Raw genomic sequence first — 25,504 nt, 5'->3', positions numbered from 1 at the left:
TTTTTAGGGTCATATATGTTTAGACGATTCTCACTGAACATCACTATCTTATAATGTTGACTTCTCAGTCACTTTTTATATTTTTTTATAATAAAATTCCCAAGACTAATGATCTTATTCCTCACTATGAACATAAAATATGCACACAATTTCAAAGTTGTTTAAAAAAATGTTCTTCTGAATCTGGACTATGTAAGACAGGTGAAGTCTAAAGGAAAGTTCTATAAATTCCCAGTGTTCTATTGTTTTTATCTAAAATATTTCACATTCCACAGAATCTCATAATAAAGGCATACAATAGAATTTTATAAAATTGGTTTATGTTGGGCCTCTTGTCAGAAACTTCAGTTAAGAACAATAGAAAATGACTGTTAAGATGACCCCCTGATGCATATTATGAAAACAGATGTGAACAGACCAAAAGTGTGTGTTCTGAAAGCGACATAGGGATATGAGAGGTTAGCAACAGAAGATACTGGGCGAGGGGCATAAGGAAATTATACTATCTTTGCAACTTCTCTCTAAATCTAATTCTATTCTAAAATAATGAATTCATTTAAAAACTGTGTATTCTTATACTCTTTAAAGAGAAGAAAGGGCTCTAGGACTCCTACTCTCATAGGTAAACCAAGTGTATGTAGATGATGAGATACGTGTGTGTGTGTGTGTGTGTGTGTGTGTGTTACTAGTTACTATCTCTTTGTCTATCTGGAATACATCACAGGTGCTACACCCATTTTAGCCTATCTCACACCCTTTAACTGTAAGATCCAGCCAAACCTAACTCCTTGGCCCTTCATCTGGACCTGTTCCTTGGTTATGGACCTCTACATCCACTATATCTTTTTCCTGGAATAGACTTCATTTAGCTAATACCTCCTTATCCTTTGAGCCCAAGGATTTCAATTCATTTCTACTGGAAAACTTCCCTTGGTGCTTGGATTTGAGGCTCCTAGAACATCCAGTACTCTTTTTTTACAGCATTTGTGAATCTGTGATGTAAGAATGTGTTTGCTTGTCTTTATCCCCCTTTCTAGTGGTGGTCTGTGAGAGCTGATCTGTTGTATCTCCAGTGCCCCAAGTAGTGCCTGGCTGATAGCAGGTGCTTAATAAATCCTTAATGAATGAGTGAATATAATGTAGTGTGTGTGTGTGTGTGTGTGTGTGTGTGTGTGTGTGTGTATCTACAAAGTGCATCTATGCTAGGAAAAGCTTACAATATCCATGAAAAAATAGCTATAGAACAGGTAGTATGTGAAGAGTATTATTAAAGTGGTGCTAAGAAAGTGTATTTCTCAGAAGAAGAGAAGGAATAGATGAAGAGCTGGGACTGGTGGTTAGAGCCATTTTGTGATGTGTTTTAAGTGACTAATTGACAATTGACCTTGATAGTAGCAGGAAGTCACTGAAGGTCTTGGAAGGGCAAACAGTCTTTTTGATATTCAGGTAGGGAACAGGTTAACAGGAGAGAGAAAGCCTCCAAGGCAGAATGACAAGTAAGGGCTAATGTAATAAACCTTATTTATAAGCCCTTGGGGGTTGAGGTAGTGAGGTTTTACATGAAGGTGGTAGTAGGTACAGACTAGAAGAAATAGAAGGCAGAGGCATATTTTGATGAAAAAATTATCCAATGTAAAAGAAAGGATGATAGAGCTTATTGACCACTTAGAGGAGTAGAAAAGATGAGAAAAAGGGAATTAAAATGATAATACTCCCCTAGTTAAAAAATGACATAGAAATTGTCTTTAAGCAGGAGGGATACCTATTAGGCAATAACAAATGCTTTTTTCTAACCTTAAAGAGCTAAACTTCCCATTCATTTTTTTTAACAGAGGAAGTAAGATCTTTTAAAAATTAGGGGTAATTAAGAAAACTGAAAAGTGAACCATTTTATTCAGAACTCTTACATTGTTGACTTTAGAGCTGCATGCATTTACCAAAGACAATGAACCTTCTTGGTATTTCCATTCCAATAATCTCCTGCCAATGAGTTTCCAGAATTTTATTATTATTATTTACTTGTAACTCATATCTAGATTGTAAGAATAAATTATTTCAGATAACTTGGGGTCACAGTTCAAGGCACTAAAGCTCAGAGTCACAGTGTGAGAATCGAAGGGTCTTACAGATAATAAAAGACCATCCAGACATCCATAATGTCAAGCATCTTGACAGTATGCTTTTGTTTCCCCTACTAAATCTCTATAGTTAAAAGTTTAATAAAAACTATCAATACTTAGTAAGAACTTTTCTTTCAAAAAGGACCCAGTCTGGAGTAAAACTATTTACTCTCTGAAGCGGACAAACACACCTTTGCTAAAATTTCTGGTATTTCTATCAGAATTACGTTGGTCCAGAAAATGAGAAATATAATTTACCTAGGAAAATTCCAAGAGAATACCCTTTGCTTCCAATATCTTCCGTTTGGTCATAATACAGTGGGAAACATACGCCATTTTTTCCATAAAAGTTTCCAAAATAATCTTCATTCCAAAATGGAATCACAGCTATTAAAAATCCCACAATCCAGATGCAAATGAGGATGACTGAGGTCTGCCCTTTTCCGGGACGGATGTTACTGAAGGGAAAGACAATGACCAGGAACTTCTCCAAAGTTAAGTATGTCAGGAGCAGGACGGAGACTTCAGTAGATAGCATGGCCAGGAACCCCATGAGGCGGCATTCTAAACTCTCCATCCAGAGCAGCGCATACTTCTGATATTGCCCGCGGTATTTTATATCAAAAAAGCCAATGAAGAACAAATAAATACCCATCAGGCAGTCTGCACCTGTTAAAGAATCAATACAGTGTCTGTTGGTAGTTTCCAGCATCTCTGTTTTGGTTTTTTAATTCGGTCTTCCTCCTCCATCTTGTATTAAATGAACTAATATAAACACTGACAACAGTCTCTAAAGGACAAGGACTTCAGGAAAGTTCTCCTAATTCTAAAGTACCACACTGGGTCTTTGTTTTATAATTAAAAAAAAATGGTGGAGTGTTTGTGTGGGGGGTGGTAATTTGTGTGGGGCAAGCTAGTTTTTGAACAGCAAACAAATGGTACTTGCATAGTTAATAAAGAGAATGTTTTCTGGGCTTGAGGAACATGGTGCTATTGTCATCAAACGTTAAACAGAGCTTAGTTTACAATCCACAACCTATCCTCCATAATCTGTCCATTGATTGATTCATTGGCTCTCCGTTACCCCATTTCCAAGATATAACCTCACACAGTGGGTGCTGGGTCACTGCAAACTCATGCTATTGAAAACAGAGAGCCAAAGAGAACAGTAACTTCATACTTAGAGAAAAAGCTGCTCAGCTCATATAATTTATATTAAGTGCCATTGTTGAAGGCCAATATGTATCTGGTGCACAGGTCACAGAAGACATCCTGAATCCATTTAAATAGGAAACATACTTACAACAAAGGATTTTGATGGACGTAGCGTGAGTCGTATTTTCAGCTTTAATGAAAGATCTCATGCCAATGACAAAAAGATTTCCAAAGCAGGTTATGAAAGCTATAACCCACACAAATATTCTGAGGATATTGTTAGCCAAGAGGTCCTCAAATGAAGAAATGCCGTCAGTCAAGGGCATACATATGCGGACATGGGGAGCATAGGAGCAGTATCGAAAGTTTGTGAAATAACTAAATTCAAAGGGAAAAAAAGAGTCACTTTACAGCAATGACAGAGAAACTACAGTTGCCATCCTGTATCAGAGCTGCCGCTCTGTCAGGTACACAACTTCATTAGGTCTGTTTATTTTTGTGTAGTAGTGATTATGCAATTATAGAATTCCTTATTAAATAGGACGTTACTCTAGGCAGTGTGCTTCTTGGGAAGATGAAGAACCTGAAGGACATAGAAATTCCGTGCCTTGACTGAGATGAATCGGGGGGGACATGAGAATGTGAAGTCTCCAGGACTCCATTTTCCTCATCACATTGGATGATTCTCTAGGGTGTTATAAAAAGGAAATTGTCTTTGTTACACTGATCTACAGAAAACATTCAGGGGCTTGGGTTTGGGATGTAAAGGACCTATAGCAGCTCACTGAAAACATCTCTGTCTTGTACTTTGTTTTAAGTATACTCACTTAACCAGCCTCTTTTTCCCTGACACTGGCAGGAAGGGAGGGTCTCTGAGACTAGGAAAACTCAGTCTCACGGGAGCTAGGAGAAGAAGCAGATTTCATACCAGGGCCTAAAAGGGCTTACACAATTTCTAGAGGCAAATATAGGTTTGTTTTGGCTCTAGGTGTATGGACGCTTGAAATATTTGAATTGGGAGTTCATTTGGCTTATTGCCATTCCCCAAACCTGTGTGTTTCTGCTTCCCCCACTGCCCCCATAAAATGTATTCCATTTTTGTTTTCTCGTACCATCTCTTGTAGTTCATTTCTCTTTGTCTAATCCTTTTTTTGCCATTTCCCCATTCAGTTTTGAGACTAGTAATTTAAACGAAGCTTTACTTTGCAGTGGACTCAAGGTCCCTGGGATTGATTGGCTTCCCAGACCCACCTCACCTTCCCTTCATTGTTCATTCCATTCAGGCATATTGGCCTTCTTCCAATTCTCAAAGGAGCCAGGCTCACCCCTCTTGTCACTGCAGTGCTTTTGCTGTTCCCTCTGCCTGGAAGATTCTTTCCCTAGACATTGCCAGACCTGGTCCCTCCCTGCATTCAGGTCTGCTCAGACATCACTTCTCTCTTCGATGTGAACCATCTGTACCCTCTTTGTGTCCTTTCATGTTGCTGTATTTTTCTTCACAGTGTTTTCTCACAATTTATTTGTTCACTTTCTGTTTCCCAAAGCTAAATGGAAGCTCCATGGGCAGACACTTCTGTCTCCTGTTTGTCCGGGGTTCTCTGATCTAGAACAGTGCCTGACACATTGGGAGTACTCAACAAATACTTCCTAGGTGAGTAAGTGAAATATGGAGAATTTAGTGCTGGGCTTGTCAGGTAGAGAAACAGGGGGGCAATCCTTGCTCTCAAGCAGCTGACAGTCTAGCTTCCTGAAATCATCTATCCAATTTAAGGAACTTGATATATAATTGCCTTTTTATCTTCTCTTTGCCTGGAGTCTTTGGCACACACTTGACTTAACCTCTTTGTTCCTTTAAGATTCCATTATGTCCACTGTCTTCAGATGGACCCAGCTTGGGTCTCTTGGTTATTCAACCTCTCCTCTTGCTTTGACCATGGCACTGGTTGGCAGGTGGAAGGGCAGGGGGTTATGAGGTGGACGTATTTCAATAAATGATGGACAAAGAAGGTGAAGAATAACTAGGTCACTTAGTAGGGAAATAACAAACTTAACACATTTTCTGTTAATTGTTAGGTCCTTCTTGACCTCAACCCAAGGTTCATATTTTAAGTGACGCCTTCTCTATCAAGTTCTAAAAACGTTGAATTTCTCTATTCTAAGAGGACCTCATATTCTACCCCCAACAGTGAAATGAGAGCCTCATTAAGTAAGTATCTACTGGTGCCACAGAAAGAGAAATTATGAAAAACCATGTGGATATGCATTAAGTACTTGTCTTTTAGTAATCACACCTACTGCAGACTTAAACAAAATGTTCTCCCAAAAAAGCACCTTCACACCAACCATTTCATCCACTTGCCGCACCCAACTTGTAATCTTACACCGAATCCTCCCTATTGTTGTGGATAACAAGGGTTAATTTTTGAAATCATGAACACATAGATTACACAGTTGATAAAGAAATGAATCATGTCATAAACATATATATTAACACAACTTACACAGTGTACTTTAGCCAAATATATTAAAGTGACATCAAAAACTACTATAAAGATTAATTACCTCCATTTTGTAATGCACTTAGTAACAGTAACAACACCTGGAATTTATATAGCACCTTTCTTCCTAAGGGCTCAAATCTTAGAGCAGCCGACTGCTCATTCATGTGAGGTGAATTAATGTTTCCAGGTCTCCTGAGTACCATTTAGCCAGGGACTTCATCTTGTGTAATGTGTGGCATTCTGGTACCCTGATCTCTTATTGGGCCTCAATTGGATAAACAGCGTGTTTCCAGAGAGAAGTGTCATTCATGTCGGCACATCATTATATTGAACTCTATTTGAACAGGGACCAAAGGTGACAAAATTAAAAAGTTCTCAATAAAAAACTTTTCTTGCATACAAACACATTGCAGTGATACATTAGACAGATTATACTAGAATATTGGCAATACTTTGCCATGCTTACTTCTCCATTCTTTCATACATACATACATGTGAGAAAGATTCGTCATGGGTTGAAACATCCGTGTGTTTATATTTGGAATCTCTATCCTTTCCAGGTCTCTGGAAAATATGCACAATAGGTTTCATGTTTTTAGGACTTAACTTTAATAATTGCATTGTTTGTCATATCCTAGATACCATACTTCAAAGTCTTATTACCAGTCCAAATTAGGATGAAAATTTTACAGTAAGTTATCCTAGAAGATCACCATTTCTATTTAGGACTTCTGTAAGTTGGAGCTGATTTTGTCACTTCATATGCAGAATTACATTCTAATAGAACTTTCTCATACACTTCTTTGATTTAAAAATGGCAGTGGTGATTTGTGTGATCATGGAATTGGCTGCCTAGTTTGATTTTATAGACCACACCATGTGAGTTTTAGAGGCTTTCAGACAGGAACTCATATTTCCAACCTGAGAAAATCACTGAAGTAAGTTTTGTGAAAACCTGGATTTGAATGGAAGCATAATGCCTTTCCTTCCTCCAACCCTATGAGATATCCTTGGAGGGCTCCAGTGGGAACCCCTATATTCCTCATTTATCTAAAAGCTTCTTCAAATACAGATTCTTTGAAGACTCTTTAGGGTGGCATGAATTAAGGGAGTCTGCCATGTTCTCAGGAAACAGATGGAGAGAGGAAAGTCTAAGAAAACGGAAACCTTTACTTTTAAGGTTTATTTTGAAAGATGTTTGATTCTCACTCAGTTTCTTTTTTGGCTGATCTGAATAAGGGTTTCTTGACATGGTTCTGAGTTTTCTTTTATCTATGGAGTCCTTCACAGAACTGCCTTGTTCTTTGGCAGTCAGAAATGAAACCTTGTGGAGCAATTATACTCCAGAGTTGTCCCAGGGCCTCTCCTGCAGGAAACTCTTGAGTCATTTTTAAGGGATTTGTTTCCCTTGTTTTTCTTTTGCCCTCTGGCTTTCTCCTGGATTCACCACAGTTTTCGCTCTACATGGATTGTGTGATTATTTGATTAATAGCCAATAGTCTCCAAAGGGGCAGAGGTTACTATATCTTGGGTGCCCAAGACAGTGCTATGGATAAATTGGTGACCAGCAAATGTTTGTAAAGTAAATGTGTAAATGAATTAAAAAAAAAAAAGAAATGAAACAATAAAGAAAAGTGTTGGGTAAATAGTTTCTAATTTGACTTTTAGAAAGGCATGATGTGATAGCATGATATTTTGGCTTTTAGAATTCAGTGTGCAGTAAGTGAAAAATCATTTTGTTCACATCCTAAGGCCTATTTTTATATGAAAAAACAATATGTTATATATGTCTAACGTATATAACATATAACATGTATATAACATATAACACACACATATAACATGTATATCATTGTTTTTTTGTATTCTTGCTTCTTAAGAACAGGAACCAAGTCTTTTTCATCAGTGGATGCTCACCTATACATGTTGAAAGGGAACCTAAATCTGGAATTAATTTCCAAAAGAAAACTATTTAGCAAGAGGAAAAAGTGATATTAAGGATTAGTCTTTAGAATTAAATGAACAAAAGCTTTAGGCTGTGATCACGTAATGTGTATGTCCTCTGTATAAAAACAAACAACAAACTTGAACCAAAAATGGTTATTTCTGGGAAAGGAATGAAGAAGTTCAAAGAAAAACTGGCAGAGTTCTTGACAGTATTTAAACCTAATACATTTGAAATTTAAAAATACTAAACAACATTAAGTGCCTGAATATTCATATTGGTGGGATAATTTTTTTCTTTACTTTTGAAATATAGAAAGCATACACCATAGATCAATATCAAGTAAACTGTTGACGCAAAGGGGAAAAGAAAAAGCAAGCAAGTCTTACATAATTGTTTGTTTTTTTTTTTTTTTAACCAGTTTTTCAGTAACCAAACTACTGAAAATTTAATTCCTTGGGAAGACTGCAGATTGAGATTTTTCCATGTAAATCTGGTATAGGTAGCTTCAAATACAGAAATGTTCTTTACAACATATTGAATGGTTTTCATTGTCATTCAGTACATACTTGATGATAACAATGATATTCACAACTGTCTGATGATACATGCTCAGATAAAAAGCTCTCTGTGTATAAAGTACCCATTTAAAAATAAATGTGGTTCTGAGTAAAGTACATCCACTAAAATGATAACATGTTGTTACATTTCACTTACAGAGACTGAAGTTGTTTAAGACTTTCAAACTGGTTCTTGTGGAGATACAAAAGAGGATTGGACGACAGATTCCTTTTGTACCATCAGAAAGAGGGAGGAAAGAAGTATCAGGATGTTATTATTTTGGAAGCTCAAGATATTGCCATTTAAATCTGATGATGGTGGGAAGAAGAACTTACAGCTTTTGTAGAAGCTTCAGGTCTTTAAAAATGTGGGGTGGTAGCTCCATTATCATATTGCTAGACAAGTCCCTGTTGATGACAGTGAAAACCCAACCCAGTTACATTGGAAATAAATGACAGGGTTATTACTTCTTACAATTATCATCATCCCATTTGATGTAACAGAAAATATGATCCAATTTAACCAACCTGATAACTTGTTACAAAACAAGGCTGTATGAGACAGCCAAATGGATATGTTTTCCATCACTTTCAGACATGTGACATTTTGCTCATCCAGTTCCTGTCTGGAATTTCCTCTCAGTCTTTCTCCAACACATTCCAACCTGGCTTCAATGTCTACTTTGGTTAATTTTCTCTGTTTCAGGTACTCTCTGTACACTTCGATCATTCATTATTTCTTTGACTCCTCTTTGTTTCAAGTATGTGATATCTTGTTTATCCAACTGTATTACAAGCTTTCTGAGGCCAAGACCTATGTTTTCTACTTACTCTGCATTCCAGCTAAGACAGTATTGGCCACATATTATCTGTCCAGACACTTTCAAATGAATAAGTTTGCACATTTTAAATCTATTTTTAAAAGATATTAAAAATGTAGAATGAAATATATTAGGACTGTCCAATCCACAAAGAATCATAGGGAAGTGCTTCTGTAGAATGTAGAAAAGGATTTGCTTGTATCAGAAGGAATCAGGACTCTTCAAGAGTCCAAAATATCCTTCTGAAGGAAAGATGTTCCAAGGTGAAACAGACATGCAATTGCTTAAGACTCAAGCAAAAGATCTCTATTTTTGATGTTTTGGAAATGCTGATGGATATGTGGAAGTTACAAATAACTAAGACTCACATCTTTTTCTAAAGAACCTTACAATTAGAATAAACAACTAGATTATAAAACAAGGAAGTAATGAAGCAAGTGCTATTATAGATGTACTGATAAAAAACAGAGGAAGGAGTTGAAAGTAAAAAACTGTTTGAACAAAGCTTTATGGTTTTCATAGGTAGTATAAAAGAAGAACAGCTTTTTAGGTGAGAATTAAGCAAGATCAGTGAAACAGAAACTTGAGATTCAATGACAACTTCTGGAGGTGGCAAATGGTCCAGCATGGGTGGAGGATGGAAAGCATAACGAGATATAGAGGAAATGAGTCTGGAGATGAGCATGGAGACAAAATAGAAGGGCCATGAATACATTCCAAGGCAGAACTTCCTTGGATAGTTCAGAGGATAGTACAGGCATCAGAACCAAAGAGGATGCTTATAAAAAGAGCACATTCCTGGTGTCTACTCCAGAGCTATCACCTCAGAATCTCTGGGAGGGAGCCTGGTAACATGTATTTAAAGCCAGTATCCCTCGTGATTCTTCTGAACATTAACATGGAAAGCTGGCAACAAAGAGTGAGAATATGAAGCAGGATAGCGGCATACTATGCTCTGGTTTATGGGATGATGGTTCTGTCAGAAGCATGAAAAGTTGGAGAATCAAACAATGGAGACCAGGCAAGAGGCTTTGGCCCTGGACCGCATGAAAGCTGATGAGGGCTTAAGGGGCTCATGGGCAGGTCTTACCATCTGATAGGACATGAAATGTAAGGAGGTTTGGAGGGAAAGGAAGAGGCTTCAAGCCTGGCTGCCAGGAAGGATGCCATACTGCTATGATGGTAAGTTCAGGGAAAGAAGCTGGCAGGAGGTAAGGGTCATCTAAGAATCCATTATAACAGATTACTTTTCAGGCGCTATCATGGTATTCAAGTGTAGATGTCCTGCCAGCTGGGAGTTCTGATCTGGGGCTGCAGGTGAGAAGAGGACACCTGGGTCTAGAGCAGAAGAGAAGTCACAGGTATGCAAGGGTCAGAGAGAGCACAACAGAGCAAGATGATGGTGTCTTGTGCGGCTAGAAAACATCCTACTAAGTGTTATGTTGAAAAACAAAGTGCAGCCTTTTAGAAGAAAGGACTTTAGTGGCCTCACCTAAATGGGCTTTTCCTCTCCAGCAGGGTTTGTTGTCATGAAGGCATGGTAAAATTATCTAACATTTTTGTAAATTCAGGAAGTAAAAATGCCTTGTTCAAGTTCTGTAAACTTCTGAATTTCTTGCTTTCACTTACTGATGAGCAGTGGATTGGAGTAGATGATTGGTGATGTTTTAAAAAACAAGCTAATACCTCTTAATCAGGCTCTTTTTTGGGGGGGTGGGAACGTGTGTGGCTCTGCATAAGCATAGGATAAAAAGAGGATTAGAATATTTTTCAAAATGTGGACTCCATACCACTGTTTCCTTATGTTTGTATCTTAGACATGTTCGTGTGTGTCCTGGGCTGCTTGCCTGCTCTACCCCATATCCTAAATCCCTATCAACCCTCTAAAGTCTCATCAGGAGTGCCCTCATGAAGAATGAATGAGCGATTCTGAGGGAGCTGCCTTTCACTTTTTGCCATAAAATGATAATATTTTTAGTTCTAATGCAGTGTCTTGCACATACTAGGCACTTAGTAAATATAGGTGGATTTTGGATTGTGATATTTATAAATTCATTGAGTTAATTATTTATGAACTAGTTTTCAAATTACTCTTCCTGAGTTATTTTCCACAGTCCTTCCTGGATTTTGAAGTGAGATATAAAGAATGGGGGAGAGATTAATTAAGAAATTAATTTCCATTTTTAGGCTTCATATCAGGAGGAGTTCTGTACCCAAGTCATGCCCTTTGTAATGTAACAGACTTAGTTTTAACTTCCAGTGATACACAGTTATGGGGACAGCAACGAATTAATAGCAAGACAGATACTTTTAAAAATTTTTGCTCTACAAAACATATTTGAGCAGAAAAAGTTACATGAGCTCTCTGAATATTTTTCAATAAACCTGATCATTCTAGACATTTGTGTTTGCTTCATCAGCTCTGGAAGCCATAATTTCTCAAGGGATAATAAGCATCTTTGTTCCTTTGTTCGGTCATGATTAATATGATTTCAGTCAGTCATTCATTTAGCAAGCAAGTATAGTTACTGAGAATTAACTATACTCCAGCCATTAGAGATAATGATCCTGGAGTTTAAGGAGTTCTGGAAAACTCATTTGCTTCAAAACACACACACACACACACACACACACACACACACTCACCCAAGAAAACAGGGAGAGAAATTAGAGTAGGCTAAATCCATATTAAGCCCAGTACTTTATTTTAATTTGCTTTGGACTTTAGGATAATGTTGATTTTCTTAATTGATTTTGAATATCCAGGAGTCTTCAGGATTTGGTTGCCACTAGTGAAAGAGCAGCCTCCCTAGTCACTTAAATTTATAATCTTGGAAGAAGCAAATCTATTTTCCTAGTAGACAATGCTACTTACAGTTCTCCTAAATTTTTTAATGAAGAAAATGTCTTCTCTGGAACAAAATCAATTTGATTTCTAGGCAGAAACCTGTAAGACATGGTGAGAGCACTGTTGGTTTGTGTCTGCTGTAAGAACCAGTTCTCATTGGGAGATGCCACTGATCCGGGGGTAATTCCACAAGGCCTCCTTTGAAATCTCAAAGTAAGGCATGTTCTAGTGTGGAACTTAAGGCAAGAATTTCTCACCAAAGATATCCATGTGTTCTCTCTAGGAAATGCTGCTGTAGGTAATTTGAGGGGCTGAGTGTGGTCTATGAAGCTGCATTTTGTTTGGATTCTGATTAATTCAAAAAATGTTCATTTCCCAATATGCACACACAGATGTCAAATTTGTTAATTAATTAGAGTAGACTTTGAGAGGATCCTTGTATAAGGCACATTCCTTAGGAAAAGGCCAGAAAGAACAAAGCTTTCATAGCAGTTTCTGGGGCCACAAATGTATTTTAAATTGGGTGGTGGTGGGGAAGAGACTGGTTTTACATTTTCTTTGTCTAGAAATGGAATTCTCCAAGACATACAGTAAAAAGAGGGGTCTGCCACTAGCTGCTTTACAGAGGTGTTAACAAATGAGATCATGAATGTGATCGTGATTCAAAAGCTACATGGAGTTATAAAATAGAAGGTGTCAAGGGAGTTTGTTTGGTTTACCAGGGTATTCTCTCATTATCTATGAGAAAAGGAATCAACTCTTTGCATCTCTTCAGTGGGATAGCCCCTCTTTAATCATTAAATATGCTAGTCTGCAGTCTGATTGATAAATACATAGCCTGGCAATAACCTCATCTCTCAGTTCATTGAAAAACAGTGGTTAGACGACTACAAAAAAATAAACTCCAATTTTTCTTTTCCAACCACCTGTGCAACCATCAAGCATTACTAACTGCTTACTACATGTGGAAACTATGATTCAATCCAAAGGGAAATTCTTGTGTTTTTACCAGTGCAAATGTGCCACAGCTGATCCACGTGCATAACAGCCCCCCCCCCCCCACCTTGAAAAAACGTAATCAGCAATCAGAATCACCAATCAGAAGCTTTGGGAAATCAGAATACATTAGATATTCTTCCCTTAAGAATAAAATTATTATTTTTTCTTTAGAGAGAAAGAAGAGACATCAAGGGATAATTGTTCACTGGCAGTAACAGCTAACTGTGGTATAGCTAACTGTTTTCACACACATTATCTCATTTCCTTGGTGATCACAGTGTTAGATGCCAGCTCAGCTGAGAGGATGCATGGAAATAATGATGATTGCCCTCAGCAAGAAGGAGATCAGCTGGAGACCTAAATGCTGGGCAGCTACATTGAAGGCTGGGCCCCACCATCAAAATCGATAAATCTGTGTGTACATTTTCTAGGACTGCAGTTTCAGACGGAGGCTGTAAACAAAACATGACTTTAAAATTCCTTGTCAGTGTTTTCTTTTGACTTCCAAATCTATTGGGTTTCCCCTTGGTTTACTGATTTCCATTATATACTTACAGCACTGTGAGTGAATTACATGACAGAAAAGTGGAATTCGTAAGATATTTTATCCCATTGCCTTCCAAATCCCTAAAAGGCATGGAGAAGAAATATTTTTAGTGTTTTTGCACAAATCACATGTCTACAGGCACTTTTTGTTGATATAACAGTTCTGAACTTTATATTTTACCTCATTCCAATTTTTATGTTTTCTTCCTAATCATTGTGGGGTTAATAATATAATTAATATTATGCTTCTTTTCCCCTTCCAATTAATGTTCGAACTTAATAAAATTGAGGGAAAGGGCAGCCCAACATTTCGTGAGTGTCCCTCTGTGCTAGATACCATGCTATTAATTAACATTACATTGCCACCATAATAGGAGTAACCACCATTTATTAGAGTTTTACGCTGTCAGGTACTCTTCTGAGTGTATAAAAGCACTCCTGGAAAGTTGGTATTATTCCCCCCTACCCCCGTCCATTTAACATATGAGGAATGTGAGGCTCTTGGGAATTCACTTAATTTCTGGTCACACAGCTGGTAAATGGTAGAACTATTTACCATTTATACTATTTATCTAACCCAGATCTGTCTGTATCTAAAGCCTAGACACTAAAGCATGGCATCATAGACCCTTATAATCTCACATTCCTCTGACATCACACAGATACTTTAGTTTCTATTTTGCTAAAGGAGAAAATCAGGCAAATTTATCTTCCAGATACCCAACACCAGAGTCAGGATATGTATCCATCTGCATGACGGAAAGCAAATGCTCTTTCTTTTATTTTGTTTTTTGTTTGATTGTTTTTGGTGCTGAAACCCAGAAATGAAATGACCGGTCTTTCTACCATGCTTCTGAGAGGCTACTGCTGAGTGTAGCGCTGCCCCAGTGTGGGTGGGACAGCCCCCAGCATCACCTGGGAACTCCTCAGAAATGCAGACTCTCAGGCTCCATCTCAGTCCTACTCCAGGACTGAGGTCTTCGTTTTAATTCCAGTATAGTTCACATACAGTATTATATTAGTTTCAGGTGTGAGATACAGTGATTCAACACTTCATACAACCCTCTGTGCTCATCACAAGTGCCCTCCTTCATCCCCATCACCTATTTTCTCCATCCCCCGACCCAGTTCCTCTCTGGTCACCATCAGTTTGTTCTCAATAGTTAAGAGTCAGTTTCTTGACTTCTCTCTCTCTTTTTCCTTTGCTCATTTGTTTTGTTTCTTAAATTCTACCTATGTGTGAGATCATATGGTATTTTTCCTTCTCTGACTGATTTATTTCACTTAGCATGATACTCTGTCCACATCGTTGCAAAGGGACTGAGGCCTTAACTAGTCCTCGTATTGTCTGAGATGTGTGCTGACACTGCTGGAGAAGCACTGGTGGAATTAGTGCATCCTGCTAGTGATCCCTTATGACAGGACATCCCACCATCAGGGAGTCCCTGTTGGGAACACTCGGAAATTACCTCTCCCAGCAGTTCCAAAGAAGGAGACAGAGCAGCTTTCCTGCTAAGTCTCTTAACTTCTTTTTATTGTTTGCTTCCTATAATCTTCCCTGTATATGATGATTGATAGCTATTTTGCTGCTTCTGAGCATTTCTCAAGTTCACACTAAAATCACAAATTCTTTTGTCCTTCCCTTTTAAGTTTTATTTTATAGCCATCCAGGTGGTCTTGTAGAAACTTGATATTTTTTTTCAGCCTTAAAATACTGTGGTTAAAATAATAAACACTGTACTCTCTTTAAAGTCCAAATATTGTTAAATGGAATGGGAATAAATGTTTTCACATTTTGCAAGTATAACAGTAAGGAGTTAAGAGTATAGCCCTACTGATGGCACGTGAGGGAGGAAAAGCCTGGCCAGGTCACATTTTTTTCTGTCTCACCGGATTCTTATGGGTCTGACCTCTCAGTTCTTTGTCCTCTTGGTTTAAAGGCCCTTTTCCATGCGTGATCAGACAATACTACTAATGATAAATTTTTACTGGGTGTCTACATTTTCCCCTAGTGTTTGAGGGAGCCTCGAGTGACCACGAGTATGCCAGAAACCTGGGTTTTGACACTGGCTTCTGATCTACTCTTGGTTGTTGATGTCCATTTTGGGGGGCAGGTCTGGACTCTGATCTTTTTCTGCTACCGTCACTCTTTCCTGTTTGCTTCTCATTGTGCAGATGTGCTCATGTGTTTTCTTTCTTAACAAGTTTTATTCTCATGTTGTTCAGACTTTTATTTCCCTTTCAGCAGTGGCACATTTACATGAGGCCTCTATTGCCTTAAAAGTTTTTTGGTAACAAGTATATAAATAATAAATAAGTAAAGCAATAAATACATGTATGTATGTATGTCGGTAAATAAACACAAGGGCACCTAGTAGTTGTAACAAGTAATTCTAAGTCTAGCTCAGAAAGAATCAAAAGCTGAGGTACTAGTTTTATCCTCGTATGATTATTGAATCCCTGATTTGACAATGAGAAAGGTTCTGGGGGACAGTACAATCAGCATTTCACAGGGCAAGAGATCACAACACTGCCTGTCTCAGGAAACTGTGAAGATGGAGGTGGCAGGGAATGGGGAGTAGAGGTAGTGAAACCATGAAGTAAACTAACTAAATGTTTTAAACAAGTATTTGTTCAAAGCTAACAAGGAGTGGAAATGGTTTAGCACATTCATTTCACAAAGATCTGTTGAGCAGTTATTATGTGCTGGTCATTGTACAGATGCTGGGATATAAATCCCAAGGTGGGTTTCTGCCCTCATAGAATTTACAGAATGGTGGGGAACAGACATGTAAACCAATGGTTCTATGATAGCAATAGCAAGATAGGTATGCAGTATAGGGACCAACTACCATGGTGGACGTCTGCCCATAGTGTAAAAGAGGCAGAGGGGCAGGCAATGAAATTGGCTGGCATGTCAGGGATGGCCTCCTGGAGGGGATGTTTAAGCTGACCTTTGAAGGTGATGTTGGAGTTAACCAAAGAATAAAGGAGCAAGACTTTCAGAATTGAAGGGATAATATGTGCTCGGGGAATTGATTGTAGCACTTTGGTGCATCTGGAAGTAAGGCACATGAGGAGGAGGAGGATGATGGTAGACTAGATGGAGGAAGGGACAGAAAATGGGGGGCCTTGGGTGCTCAAGTGTTAAGTCTGAATTTGACTTGTACACCCACTGGAATTTTCAAAAGATATTTAAACCAGGAAATAACGTAATCGGTTTTGGGTTTTGGGAAGAAGATCACCAATGGGCTTTTTATGTGATCATGAATTAACTTCAGGTCTAGTTTCCTTAATCTGGATGAAGAACAAATTAGCTCCTAAATGCATACTCACATCCAGTTGAGTTGAGGCATTTGGGCACACATCTGTTTGGGAAGGGCTTCTAAGTAGTTATTAACCATAGACCTTTACACAAAGAAGATGTTAATTAGAAGCAAGATGATATGCCACTTTAAGAACAGCATTTTTATTATTTCCACCATTTGGAAAGTTGCATGCTAAAATCAACACACCCAGATAAAGAATAAACACATAACTACCTCTTCAAAATGGTGTCTAGAAATGCGTGGAAAAGGAAGCAGATGTCAAAGAAACTATGAATACAAAAGTATGATCTATAACCTGGGAATAAACATTGGACAATTTAATTTTATGAGATGAAACCAAAGTATATATTGAGTAATAATTTTGAAGTTCATGGTAATTTTCCTTGTAAACTTTTAATTTGCAATCATTTCTAGCATCCTACATTCAGAATTTTTTCTTAAGGGAAACATCAATCACTTACAGTATTAAAAGGCCACATCGCAAACTGCATTAAATCTAAGAAGTGATAGCAGGGGGCACTGGGGGAAAGAAAACAACCCATCAGCATGTTAAACTGCTGATATTATGGTTATGATATTATGGTTATGATATTGTGGTTCCTTTTGGCAAATGGAAAAATAATGATGCTATATGATCAACTATAAAGGAATATAATAATCCCCCGCTGATAAATCATCCCAGTATATTAATAAACAGTGAGAATGTAATTATGAGAATAGCTCTTTTGGTGGCACAAAGATTTTGGAATTTTTAGTGACTCTCGCTGGGCAAAGGCACATTTCCCTCTGTTAAAAATGTAGTCAGAGCTGAACCCCCAGGAGATTCTGATAGATTTAAATGTAGTAAGCAGATAAAAATGAATACTATCTTTGGTTAACCACTGCAGGTCAAACATGCTTTAGGATTAAAGGAAATTAAAGGAGATCAAAAAGCAATCAACCAGTAAGCTTAAATGGTCATGGTCAGCTTTTCTGACCATGAGCCATGGTCAGGAAACTGCAACAGTAACGGTGGTTAGACACACAGGAAAGGTTTTGACTAATAAAAATGTTAGCAGGCTTGAGTTTTTTAAAGCTCTTTTTGAAAGCTAGTGTTAGATGTCATTGCAATTTATAGACAGATGTATTGAAGGGTAAATGAACACTTACAAGAAAAACAAGGACTTTAATCCAGTAAACAACTTCTGTGAAATTCTGGTTATTGGATTGTCATCTAGAATTCTGAGAAAATATATCACAAACATTTCCAACATTAGAGACATTTATGAAATAAAACCAGGAAACAAGAAAAGGCGCATGACAATCCTGTCTCCCCCAACACCTGCTCTCCTTTTACCTGCCCGTCCATACTTGGTCCCTATCCTCTTCCTTGAAAGCCCCTCCTTCACCCTGGGTCTTTCCTCCACATTCCCACCACCCTCCATCCCAGTTCTTATGAGCTCTGTCCTGATTGTTTTCTCTGCCTGCATCCACCTCCCACTATTCTTCAAGACCTGAGTCACACCCTTCACCTTTGGATACTTGGGTCCAGCACAAGCTGAATTATTTAATCGGCTGACTACAGACTCAGTGAAAGCTTTGACCTACTGATTGACTGAATGAAGAGTGAGTGAGAAAAAAAAAATTCTTAGGAAATCACAAATGGTTCTTTGGTTTCATGGGATTTAAATGACGCATTTAATAAGGTCTATACAAACAAACTCATTAGGAGCTTTGAGGGTGAATGAGTGGAAATATTCATATATCCAAATCACCATTTCTAACCATATATGGTATTTTCCCAGAAAGAAATAGACTAAAGGGAAATATGCCTTCTTTTCTCTTGTGCCTTTGAAGCCAGGTACCCTTTCCTCTTACTCTCAGGGGCCCTTGAGGGTAAAATTTGGAGAAGGGAGTGACATTGGGCACCTACTATAGGCCAGAAGCTCTCCATGTGGCCATTTATATATGCTCTGTGATTTAATCCTCAAAACATTGTTTTTAGAAAGGAACTGTGATTATAGTTTACAGATGAGAAAAAAACAGCCTCTGAAGATTAAGAAAGTTGCCTGGAACATTAAGCCTAGGACCATGACATACACAGGATCTGGATGAAGTTGAAGTTCTGGCTTTTCTACTAGGCCAGACCAACCTACAGAAAATGGGCAAACTGAAACATAGAGCCTTCTAACTGCCTCATGTTTATTTTTCTGATGAAAATACAAACATCTGATGTGGGACTCCTCAGTATGGAGCTGGTGGCTTAGCCTGGAAAGTAATGAAACACCACAACTTACCATATTTTCAGACCTTTCTATGAATGTTCTGGAAATCAAAAAAACTCCTTAACTTGGACTTTAACAATCTGAGTTGCTTGGGTAAAATGCTCCAGATTATGTAACAGAAAAATGAGTATAGGGGCGCCTGGGTGGCTCAGAGGGTTAAGGCCTCTGCCTTCGGCTCGGGTCATGATCCCGGGGTCCTGGGATCGAGCCCTGCATCGGGCTCTCTGCTCAGAGGGGAGCCTGCTTACTCCTCTCTCTCTGCCTGCTTCTCTGCCTACTTGTGATCTCTATCTGTCCAATAAATAAATAAAGTCTTTAAAAAAATGAGTATAATAAACAAGATCCATAAATAGATGGAAACTATAAGCATTGATGTATATCATCAAGACTGATCTTTTGTTGGGGAGGGAAAAACTGGAATACTTACAGCCAAGTTAGCTGATGCAAGTCTTTGAATACTCCAGGTCTGAGAGTTGTAATGCAGTTGTGGCTGAGATACCTAAAAATAGCATGAGCAAGTCAATTAAGCAAACTCAGTACTCCATTTTAGTCATATATAATTAGAATATGAGCTGCGGCTGATGATTATGGAGTATGGACATCTGTTTTTGAAAGCACCCAATGGGATAAGAAGAGGGGGACAAATCAAGGAACAACTGGGAGATACAGATAACAAGCCTAATGTGTGCGACCCTGGGGCCAGGACCAGCAAAATGGCCAAAAGTAATGGGTTGGAATATTGTATTTTGTTAAGAGTATAAGAGTAGGTTATTTTTGCTTTTGTCCTTTTTGGTTCCATCCTCAGTAGACTAGTATTTTAAGAAAACATACAGGTAAATTAGCGAGGGTTAGAAAAAATAAAATGCTAAAATATTGTGGAAATGACCCAAACTTGAGAAGACAAGGTTAAGGAGAGCTTTTATAGCTGGTAAAACCAGGAATCTTTTAATAATTCTTTTAGCATAATAATTAATCTAAGTACTTCGTGATAACAGTTCCTCCTACTTCGCTATAGACAAGTCAAGTCTTCAAAAATGACCATTTTACCTTTCTAACCTTTACTTAAAATTGTACTCATAATTATAAAGAAGTTACTTACAATATTTGCAGGTTATGTAATCCAAAAAATGCTTTCCTGGATATGTGTGTAATACAATTATGCTGAAGAAATCTGGTAGGAATAAGATAGAAGAGTCATGTGATTATGGTTTAGGCTTTTTATCAAGTTGTTGAATGTGGTCTGCACTTTCTTCATCTAAAAACAGTTTGTGAAACTGGCTTATAAAGTCCCAAGTCCTACTTTTATGTTGGGCAGTAGAAGCGTTGCCCATGAGAGATGGCTGTGAACTGGCTAATTCTTCTGTCCCGCTAGCACCCATGCAGTGAGATTTCTGGCATCTCTGGTTTGCACTGCTGAGCTCATGTGTGATGAGTTTGAGGGTCGAAGTGGTCTATTTTGCAGTTTTCTTATTCTGACTTAAGAGAGATACGCCCCATGTAAGACCAGCCAGTCTCACTGTTGAGCTTTATTTTTTCAGGACAGGGTTCTAACTTTAATTCCCCATTTCTCTTCATTCTATTCCCATGGGAAAAGGAGAGGGCAAGTCTTATTCTTTTCTATTTTGAGATGCAGAATGAGAACCACAAAGGGAATTAGGTGTTCAAGGTCAGGAATGGCATGAGTAGTTGAACCGGAGCTAATACATCTACTTCAGCCCACAGGGTCATGATTTACTTAACCCCTGAAGCAATTTTGCAATATAATATTCAATAATAGCACTGTTGGGAGTATCTAAGCAAATAATTTCCATTTCCTGTGCTCATTATACAATGGGAGGTTAACCTTGCGTTCATATTTTCTAAAGGTATTTAGGAGCAGGAAATGTCCACTAATAATAGTAACTAATGACTACATCGTCTTTTGAATGGCTTCCCCATCTCTTATTTTTATTTGATTTGATTCTTTAATCTTGTACAACATTTTCTTGATTGTTAGGGTACCTCACTGCAAAACTATTCATAGAACTTGTTCTCCTTCAGCATCTGACTGTACTCTGAATTTTGTTATACTGTAACTATTCATTCTCTAGCTAAGCTTCCCAGCCTTTGAGTCGTGAAGGCATTATAGGTGTGTCAGGATATTGAAGCTCTCAGACATTTGGGTAGCTAGGTAAAGTGGAGATGCCATTCCCAGTTATCAGCTAACCCATCTATTACCCTAAGTGTTAAATATTGTCATTTTCTCTATGTACCGCCAAGTGGAAAATGTTGGTACTACAGAGCACAGGCATTACATACATAGATACACAAAATATCAATTTCAATCCCACAAAGTAAACTTGAAACCCATAGAGACCTCATGCCCTTCCAACCCTTCTCCCCCTCCACCATGTCTATGAAGAGATGCTTCCCATTGCAACATAAGTTGTGCTTTTGGTTTTAAAGTTCTGCTATGAATAGAATGAATACATATAGATCAATATCTGTTTTAGCATTTCAGAGCTCTTGAGTGATGTAATGAAAATTAATATAATGAATTATGTTAAAATAGTAAACAAGAATAGAAAAATAACATAATGTTATAATATAGGTATATTGAAGTTTCTCTTGAAGATAAGATTTACCACCTAACTAGTACGATTTATATTTTATTCAAGATAATGAATTCAAAAGTGGAATGCACATTTTACCTACATGCTCTCAATCTTGAAGAGATGAGCAGTCATAAATTGTGAATTTGACTTTGTGCTTTCCATCTGCATGACTCACTGGACATGTACAGCCTCTCTGCCTTCCCTGACATGAGTTAAGATTCCAACTCCTTAAATAATGAAGAGCCTCTAGTCTTCTGTTTTGGCTTCAGCTTGCTGGCTCCCCACAGATAACCAGAGTCCCAAGACCCCTGTCTCAGACTTAGGCTAGTGAATTTTAACTAATTTTTAAGTGATCCTGTGCTATCCCCTTTCTTCTTTGCAGAATAGAAGCTTAGTGAGTATGAAGGAAAATTTGGAAACATAACAATTTGGCAAGTGGTGTCCTCTTTTTATTCAGAGCTGAGATATGAGCCCATTTAATATACTTTACATTGAATGGCTTTTCTAAGAATAACTTACTGGTTCATGAATTCCTGCTGTTTCAGCTGTCAGGACTTTTCAAGCAGAAACGCCAGGAATTTATGTACCTGAAACTAAAGCAAATAAATGCTTTAATGACATGCATGTTTATAGGCTATTTTTTAATGCAACATTTTGTATTCATGAACCAGGCAGACTCCTTGAGCTACATTTTGTTGCCAATGATTGCCTTGAACTAGAACCATGTCTAAGAAGGAATTTCTAATTTATATAAGGTTTATGTTACAATAGGGAGGAGAACTGCTATTGGTTTCCATAGTAGTGGTGATAGAGTATTACAGTCAATGTTAAAAATTATATTTTATTTCTCTGAAAGATCATCTTAAATGTCCTCCCCCCAACATTAGAAAGTCTTGATATTTTAAAAGGTTATTAAAATGAGTAATCTGATCAACAGTTAAAGCATTCAGATAAGTTGAATAACATTTATTCATCTGGTAATTAAAATTTCATTTTGATTTCTAAGTTTATTTTTTTGGGATACCAAATTGACCTCAATCCACTGAATATTTAGAGCTTTCTAGACCACAGACTCACTCAAAGTTAGGTTCAGTGATCTCTTAGGATATATCCCAGTGCATAGAATGATGAGCATGAAGTTGGCTGTGGGCAAGATCACAGAACAGGCTATTTAGAACACTGCCTGTGAATGCCTCAGAGAGAAAGTAAACAGGGGACTACATGAAAATCAGGGCATGTTGGACCAACTTGATTTTTTTTCTTTGAAAAACTGATCAGTCCTAAATTCAAACAACTATGTGCCTGACATTGCTTATAGGTCTATTAGGCATTGATCAAATGGCTTTATGATGGTTTTATGGACAGGATAAAGAACAATATACATTATTTGAAGGATGATGATGGAGGACTCAGGAAAAAGTATTCGACACTGTCCTCTTCAATATTTTACTGCATGATTTGGGAAAGGTGGCTCATCTAATTTTCAGATGTCAGAATGCTAGAAAGAACAGCGAATATATTGAGTTTTCCAAAAAGTTCTTCACAGTCTGATAAGAAAAGCTGACTCTAACAACATGAAACTGAATAGAGATAAATTTATGGACCTATCACTAGCTCTCAAATGCCGAGTGCACAAATGCAGGATGGAGTAGCCATCCCTGAGCAGAAACAAATGTGGCATGGGATTGGGAATTTTAGAGGCATGATTGCTAGGAGTTAAGGGAGTGAAGTAGCCACCAAAAAGCAAATGTAAGCTTAGGGCATATAGAGTTTAGGAAGGAAGTGTTGCTAGCTTTCTCTTTCCCTGCTCTGGTTATGTCACAGTGAAAATATTGCATTTATTCTAGATACTACATGTAAGGCAAATGTAGGTGAACATATACAGATTAGTGTGACCAGAATGATGATTAGATATGAAACCAGGTCCTTTTGGGGGAGAATTCTGCTTGAAGAGACTTGTGGAATGTGCAGGGTAATAATAGCCAGCTTGAAATATCAACAGTTACACGGATGGTTGATTGGGTGTATTCTGATCAGTTTCATGGTGTAAGTCTAAGAAAGATGGGAAGCTTTGCCAGTGGTAGAGTTTTGTGACAGGACAAAATTTATTAACACTCCTTAAAATTTCTTTTCCTCGGCTTGCCTTCATTCCTTCCTGGCTTATTTTTCTCCATGGCCCTAATCACTATGTAATACACTAAGTATTTTTAAATTTTATTATCTATCCTCCTCCCTTGTACCTTAAGCTCCATGAAGAGAGGGCTTTTTGTAGGTGTCTGGTACCTCACAGGTATCAAGAAATATTTATTGAAAGAATGAATGAACATGTGGTTTCTTCAGCATTTACCCTCCTTTTGAATGCCACCAAGGGTTCTGGGGGTTGTCCATTCTCTGGACACCTTCTTTTGGGCATGGTTTGGGCTTTGTGACACCGGTTATTTGGGTTATTGTAATGCAGAATGGGGAAGGAGAAGATAAGAGTAAGACTGGAGGGGAAGGGTGTGTCTGAGGTTGGGGGGAGATGCTGGAGAAGGAGGAGAAAAGGGCTGGGGATACTCATGAACTCATGAGCTACTTTGCGATATTCGGGTAATGCTTATGAAGAACCTGAGTTATTTTCAAATCAAAGTTTGGTTAATGGATGTTTTCATCAACAGTAACAATATTCTGAGACAGGACCATGCAACTAAGCTTCCAAAGGATCACAGTCAGAGGTCTGGGTTTGAGGCCACACTCTAATACTTGTCAGCTGGCTGCCTTTGGGCAAACAACCCCTCTTCTCCAGAGTAGGTATCCTCATTCCTAAAAGGATCTCATGATGTCTGCCTCGACCTCACAGATTTTGGGGATCAAAGTCCAAATGAGAATTCCAAATGCCGGCTTCTTTGTAAACCTTAAAAAGTGCTATATAAATAAAAAGAATTGTGCCGTACTTTGCCTATAATAGATAGTTAGTGAATATTTATTGATGATGGTCTCCTGATCTCTTTTCTCTCAGTCTCCAGGAGAATCAACCCGCCTAGAAAGCATCAAATAGCAGCTTGCATTGAGAAAGCCTCTGCTGGGTGATGATGTGGCCCCTAGGCTTTCTCACACAAAGTAGAAGTCAATATTTGGAGAATTTTCCAGCTGATCTGGGCAATTAAGGTTAATCCCTATTTTATTTCACTGGGAAAAACTGGGGCCTTAATTATCAAAAGGAGTGATTCCATATTCTTCCCTTAAGTGGGCTAGCTTATACTACGAGAAATAAGTATTGACATAGATCAGTGGTCCACAAAAGGACTTGGTCTGAGTAGCTGAAATTTAACTGTCTTTTGTTTGATCCTCTGGTGATGGCTCTGACTTCCCAGAAGTCAATTTGTCCCCACTAAGAGGGCAAACATAGAGAAGGGAGTTCTGCTTGGGGTAGGACAGTATGTATTAGTAGAACACTCAATCTGTTGCTAGAATGATTTCTTTCCATCTCTAGTTTCTGGTTATTATAAAATAAACACTGCATCGGGCATCAGAAGATAGGGGCTGTAATTCTGGCTCTTCCACTTACTAGTTGTAGATCCTACTTAAATCATTTAACCATTGCAGACTTTAGTTGCCTCCTGAATAACAAGATTTAATTAAAAATTCATAAACTTTCTATGACTCTAAATCATAGAATTGAAAAAGGTATTCTACAGCATGAGCCTTTCCCCCCTTCCTTTCTGCTAGTGCTATTTTATTTTTCCTCCCTTGAGCATTATCCAGGCAGTTGCAAACACAATATTGATTCATAGAATGAACATGTGATTCTAAGGATTTCCAGTAAGATTAGCAGCAGTATTG

General features: G+C 38.0%; 1 protein-coding gene across 1 annotated transcript in view; it reads right to left on the bottom strand.

Moving 5' to 3' along the window:
• The window catches only part of RXFP2 (relaxin family peptide receptor 2), a 57,883-nt gene that overhangs the window by 5,656 nt on the left and 26,723 nt on the right, over window positions 1-25,504 (bottom strand). Inside the window, exons 6-16 of the mRNA XM_047721547.1 lie at window positions 20,188-20,259; window positions 19,516-19,587; window positions 17,974-18,045; window positions 16,832-16,903; window positions 13,505-13,576; window positions 11,978-12,049; window positions 8,618-8,689; window positions 8,439-8,510; window positions 6,269-6,340; window positions 3,424-3,653; window positions 2,379-2,789 (exon numbers count right to left, since the gene is read on the bottom strand). Coding sequence (XP_047577503.1) covers window positions 2,379-2,789; window positions 3,424-3,653; window positions 6,269-6,340; window positions 8,439-8,510; window positions 8,618-8,689; window positions 11,978-12,049; window positions 13,505-13,576; window positions 16,832-16,903; window positions 17,974-18,045; window positions 19,516-19,587; window positions 20,188-20,259 — 1,289 coding nt within the window. The remainder of the gene's footprint in view (window positions 1-2,378; window positions 2,790-3,423; window positions 3,654-6,268; window positions 6,341-8,438; window positions 8,511-8,617; window positions 8,690-11,977; window positions 12,050-13,504; window positions 13,577-16,831; window positions 16,904-17,973; window positions 18,046-19,515; window positions 19,588-20,187; window positions 20,260-25,504) is intronic.

This window comes from Lutra lutra, chromosome 3 (genome assembly GCF_902655055.1).
Source record: "Lutra lutra chromosome 3, mLutLut1.2, whole genome shotgun sequence".
NCBI lineage: Eukaryota > Metazoa > Chordata > Mammalia > Carnivora > Mustelidae > Lutra > Lutra lutra.
The sequence above is the reverse complement of the archived record's forward strand: the minus strand, read 5'-3'. Positions and strand labels throughout refer to the sequence as shown.